The 6,379-nt window shown below is 30.6% G+C and overlaps 1 protein-coding gene across 2 annotated transcripts; it reads left to right on the plus strand.

Moving 5' to 3' along the window:
• Nucleotides 1–3,562: 3,562 nt before the first annotated feature.
• LOC114190863 (protein LIGHT-DEPENDENT SHORT HYPOCOTYLS 4) lies at nt 3,563–5,430 on the plus strand. Of its 2 annotated transcripts, none has more exons than XM_028079925.1 (2): nt 3,563–4,787; nt 5,113–5,430. In XM_028079925.1, coding segments are annotated over exons 1-2 (588 nt in total). In that variant the 5' UTR covers nt 3,563–4,200; the 3' UTR covers nt 5,114–5,430. The 2 variants fall into 2 exon arrangements, with proteins under 2 accessions (XP_027935726.1, XP_027935725.1); XM_028079924.1 differs by having other exon boundaries at nt 3,564–4,783.
• The last annotated feature ends 949 nt before the right edge of the window (nt 5,431–6,379 follow it).

Here is a 6,379-nt window from a genome sequence, read left to right on the forward strand (position 1 = left end):
TAATAATTTATTTCTCTAAGAGGATACATTAATTACATTTGCGTATTTGGAAACAACCCAAGCTAGTACTTCTACTATATTTACCCACTATTATCACTATTTTCACTTTAACACAACTTTCATTCTTGTGTCAGCTTAAATGATTCCGTGCATATCTTAATAAAACCTTTAAACTTACAATTAATTAATTTAAAAATTAAACATATCACTTCATACACTTATGGCACAAAACACAATCTCTTACAACCTAGGTCAACAGTTCTCTGGTATTTGCATTGGTAATGGTCACTATATTTTTATTAAAAAAACATTATAAATCGTACTTACATTTTATTAAATGGACTGCGTATCTGATGAAGAAAATAATGGACTGCATAAATTTTATCTTGTATGTTTCTTTGATAAAACAATAGTTACAATATATCAAAAGAGCGATTTTTATGTAAATCATATTTATAAATATAATAATCCTTAATTCCCTTTGGAGTTATCGGTGAGAAAAACGCATAATCAATTAAGAAGATTAATTATTTTTATTTTCAAGAATCACCCTATTAACATAATAATAAGATTAACACAAAGAACATAAGAGTATAATTCGAAAATTTTAAATACAGAGAAAACCACAACCGCAAAAAATAATTACTGTGTATAAATTTGTACAGCATATAGAAAATACTCTCAACCATTACACCTCATGAAACCCTACTATGAGAATACAGGAAAAAAAGTCAAACACTAGTTAAAAGTGTCTTTGATATGGGACAAAGAACATCATGGACTTAGAACTCATTATATAGTTACTAACACCCACTCCTTTCAAGTTATCCTAAATGATGTGAGATTTTTTAACACGTGTTATTTTCATCAGTCCAACGATTATGATAAAAATTATTTAAAAAAAAAACTCTAAAATTCATCTGTATTCTATATATAAAGATTGGAAAATAATGTGTTCATTCACTTATTATGATATTAAACTAAACTTAAAAAATATTTGATAAAACTAAATTGAACTGTAAAATTATTTATATAAGTTCAATTATAGTTTAAGCTAACTAACTAAACTAATTTAAATTAATAAAAATATTTTTAATTTGATTAAACCATTTAAATTGTTTGAAATATTATTAATTGTTATTTTATCTTAGAACTTATTTTACAATTCTATAAATTACAGTTGAATTCAGTTTAAGAAAGGCTATTTAAGAACAATTCAACTTTTCAAAATAAACTAAAACAAAAACTTAATTTATTTTTCTATTAAAAACAAGTCAATGTTTTTAATTAGTTTAATCTTAATTCACTTTAATTAGTTTTAATAATGCAATCTACATAAACTTAATTTAATAATGAAAGAAAAATGATACTGATTAATTTCAGTCTTAAAACATTATGGAAGTAGAATTGAGTTAAATCTTGTTGGCATATCAAATATAAAGACAACCTAGGTGTCAACTCAGCTTGTTTCTTCTATATATATATATATATATTAAACATGATTTGATTTGTCTTCAAAAACTTCACACTTTCTCATATGCCCCACTACCAACTCTTTTATCTCTCTGGAGTTAGGTTACAGACGTATCAGGATGCAATTTGAGCTCAAACTTTTACATTTAACAACCCAAAAATTGCTTTGAAAATTTGTGATTATCCTGCCAACAATATTTACTTGCTATAATTGGAACTCATTCTCCAAATTATTCACCATCATACAACTCAATTCCGAAAATATGCACGGTAATATTAGAAAAAAATAGATAATAAAATTTAGGTTGTAAACCTTTTATTCCATATGGAATCACCGAAATTATTTCAACATCAAATCACCAATTTCTCAATATAAAATCAATTAAATATAATGACACATTGAACTTAATTTTTGATGGATTCAATGCATACAGAATCAAAGACGCACTACCTAGGAATATTGAACGAGGAATTGTATTTATATATATATATATATATATATATATATATATATATATATATATATATATATATATATATATATATATATATATTATATAATTAAAGTTTTGTAAAGTTTAGATAGATCATCATACAGTGAAGCGTATCTTAACTGATATTTTATGATTTTTTTAAGAGGATTTGATTCCCATAGCAGCAGATAATACTTTCCTTAAAGAAATCAAATACGTGTTTATCGAAAAAACCTCCTTTCCCGCACAATAATGATGATCTAAACGATATGACATACAAAAACAGCATTGTTAATAGAAATTATGAGAGACATAGATTTAATAGATCTAGCGTGATTCCACACATTTGTTTTTTGTCTACACCCAAATGAATAATATTTATTGTTTTAAATAAGATCACCAATTTTTAAGACGGACTTTAATCCTACTTCAATGAGACTTAATATTCTTTTAATGAGTATTTCATGATGCATTTCATACATTTGTCTCATTAAAAATATGATCAACAAAGCATTAAAATCATCTTAGTGATCATCATATTACATCATCAACCATATCACTATTAAAGGAAAATAAAAACTTTACACAACAAGGATGAGATATGGATTCACATAATAAAATTGTAAAACTTCAGAAAATATGTAACTACGGTTACTTTTACTTTTATTTGTAGCATGGTTTAGTGTATGCATTATTTTCATCATCATTGTACATGAAAAAAAATCTTTCCGCAATAATATAAGCCATGATTTTTTAATATATATTAAAATGAGTTAAAATCTATCTCAGACTATTTTATTTTATTTTTCAATATACTTTTCAATCTACTTAATACTGCTTTGTTTATTATTCTTTTAATTCATATCACTTTTCTAATTAACAGTAAAACTGATAATCTCACACCAGTCATGATTCATTTTTCTCTATAAATTTCAAATTCTCTTCTATTCTACATCCATTTTTCTTTTACTTAATTCCGTTTTATCCTAAATTTAAATCTTTTAAATAATATAAAATTTAATTAAATTATACATATAATAAATAAAAATAAATTTTATCAAAAGAATGTTTTATTGGACAAAGTCTTCATATATGATTTATTCTTTGTGTGATGACAGCTTTGATTTATTCTGAAAAAGTTGAAAATATTAAAGTTTGAAATGAAGTAAAATGAATTATTTTTGGGTTAGTGGTTGTAATCTTAATTTAGTAATAGTAGGGGATTTAATTGAAGTCATTTGCAGTCAATGATTTTCATCATTGAAATCATTATAATCTGCACACAGATATCTAGGGCCTAGGGATTAGCACTTGTTGAAAAGTAAGAATCTAATGATGGTAAGTTCACAAGCCCTACTACCGTCTACTTGTATGCAACTATGGTTCATCATCCCATTTTTTTCCCAAACTAAAGTTAGTCCTATCAGACATAAAAGGGCAAACAGGTAATTTCAAAAGGTGTTGTCAATCAACGCAAGAGAGATAATAGAACCACCCAAACCATTATATTTAATTTTTTTTACCAACACCTTTATCTGTCTGCATCAACAATCTCTCACTGTCGTTTTCAACCTATTTCTATTTCCACAAAAAGCCCTAAAGGCCAAAACACTTCTTCTTTCTCAATTAAGCCCCTCTCGTCTCTCACCATCACATTCTCCCTTCTCTCTTTTGCTTCGGACACTGCCATAGGTCAAATCGCCCCAGCTACCTGCATACTCTTTCTTCCTTCTCACAAGAAAAAAAAAAAAACCACTGTCAAATTCCTAAAAATGGTTTCAGAAAAACAGGGTTAGCAAAAAGCACCTAGCATCACCACGCTTTCAAGTATTCTAGGAGTTATCAAAAAATATAAGGGATTGAAGTTAGCCTAGCTACTAGGGAAAATAGGTTTCTCCTTCTTCTCTCTCTAAACTGTTCTTTTACCCTACTTCCTGTTAAGTTATCTCCATTCTCCATCAATTCAACCTTCTCTCTCTCTCTTTCTTTCTCTCTTCTCACACCACAGTGCAAACCCTGCCGAAATCTGATCATCATCAAAGCCATTTTTCTTTTCTCAGTTCCATGCCTAATACTCTTCAGAGATCTTCTTCCTTCTCCTCCTTACACACCTCAATCTCCACAACTGTTCAACACCCTCCTTATTGATCCAACACGCAAAGTCAGTGAACAAAAAACAACAACAAACCCTTCCCGAACAGTGACAAACAACACCGCAGATCCAAATATCCGAGAACACCTTCTCTTACAGATCATGAATTCCTTTCAAGAATTTGACTCTTCGTCAAACTCGGACTCCACAGTCATCAACCTCTCAGCAGGTAACACCTCCAATTTCACACCACCACCACCACCTTCATCTTCTTCGTCGTCACCACCTTCTTCCGCCTCCACTACTCTGAGCCGCTACGAGAACCAAAAGCGACGCGACTGGAACACGTTCGGGCAATACCTTCGGAACCACAGACCCCCACTTTCACTCTCGCGCTGCAGCGGCGCACACGTGCTGGAATTCCTGAGGTACCTCGACCAGTTCGGAAAAACCAAGGTTCACACCCACCTTTGTCCCTTCTTCGGGCACCCCAACCCTCCTGCACCTTGCCCTTGCCCTCTACGCCAAGCATGGGGCAGCCTCGATGCTCTAATAGGTCGTCTCAGAGCTGCTTTCGAAGAGAATGGAGGAAAACCTGAAGCTAACCCTTTTGGTGCTCGCGCCGTGAGACTTTACCTTCGTGAAGTGCGTGATTCACAAGCCAAGGCTAGGGGAATTAGCTACGAGAAAAAGAAACGCAAGCGTCCTCAACATCCTCCTCCATTGCCCCCTTCAAACAATGCAAGTTAGTAAGGCCACATCACTAACCTCATAATTCCATGTACCTTAGTAAATTCAAGGGTTTTGTTTTGGTACAGTTATTAAGACACTCTCTACCGATTTTCCTATGCAACCAAACTCATTAAACTATCGGTCAAACAATAACTGTATCACAACTCTTAGGTTTCTATAACTAGCTGTAAACTAACCTGCACGTGTCATGTCACTAATCACCTCTTTGTTTGGACTTACTTTCACATGATGCCATTGGTAGTGTAGAGATTAGCATGACATATATATGTAGATCAATTATGTTTCTTTGTGTTTTTACTTCCGTGTTTGCTTGTTATGCAGAAATCGTGATTTGACAACGGGCTGGGGCACTGCAAAATGGGGACACCCTTTGCAATTGCGTTAGAAAATATATTGTGTAAACCTAAACAGCAGTACTCTTGGTAGATGCAGCAGTTATTTAAGCAGTGACAGTAAAAAACAGTGAAGAGCTGTGCGTGCGTGTGTCACAGACCAATATTGCAACATCATCAATTTGTATTAATAAAATAAAAATGTGTATGCACCCTTGAAGATGTTATGACGAAAATAATGGATCTCAATCCATATATGTATATGTTCATTCTTGGATGCGGTGAAGTGCAGTTTCTTTCCCTTTAATTACTTTGTTGACTGTGAAAATCTCTCTCTTTTAAATCTCAATATATACCATTTACTTAATCATATATGTTCATTTATACTTAAGTTAAACTTAAGTTAAGAGTCAGGTGATTTTGGTGGTTGTTTCTGTTCTGTTAGTGCAGTGATTTTGGGTAGTTTGATGTGTAATTTCATTTAGAAATATGCAGTTGAACACGGAGTCCACAGAATCCATGTTTCAAACTGTCATGCAATTGGTAGGCATCATAAGGGGAGTAGTGCGTTGGAGTGTGTGCACACGAACTCTCTCTGAATCAATTCTGATATATTGTCTACTTAAGTGGGAGAAAAGAGATGACACTATTGCCAGTAGGTAGACAATTTTAAATACCCTCATAATAGTGCTATTTGTTTTCTTTTGGTCAAAGCCTGAAACTTCAAACAGGAAGCATACTATACTATGCAAAAACCATATCTATGGATGTAGTTCTTTTCAAATTTCCATGGAGTGTTGATTCAGCTTTAGTATATCCTTTTATATCGTTATGATAGTTAAATATATTTTTTTCTTTTAATTTTTAGTGAAAATTAATATTATTTTTTAATTTTAAATTAATTTAGTCTTTTAATTCTGTAAATACATAGATTTAATTATTTTAACTAAATTTTCTTAAATTTATTTAATATTTCAAACATATTTTAATTTATTTACACTATTCGATAATGTTCACTTCAATATTATAGGAGATACACGTTTAAAACTGAAGTAATCTTAAAAAAAATTGATTTATAAAATTAAATTCACGTATTTATAAAAATAAAAAATTAAATTATTCAAAATTTTATGAAAGACTAATTTTAATTTTTATCAAAAATTGAAAAATTAAGAATATATTTAACCTTATACAATGATATACTAAGTAAATCAGAATAATGACAGGTATACGTCTAATCTAATAAAATGCATTTT

The sequence above is a fragment of the Vigna unguiculata genome, chromosome 7, assembly GCF_004118075.2.
Source record: "Vigna unguiculata cultivar IT97K-499-35 chromosome 7, ASM411807v1, whole genome shotgun sequence".
In the NCBI taxonomy this organism is placed as follows: domain Eukaryota; kingdom Viridiplantae; phylum Streptophyta; class Magnoliopsida; order Fabales; family Fabaceae; genus Vigna; species Vigna unguiculata.

Coding starts and splice junctions, on each gene's coding strand:
- LOC114190863 (XM_028079924.1), top strand. CDS start 4,201: ATGAATTCCTTTCAAGAATTTGACTCTTCGTCAAACTCGGACTCCACA.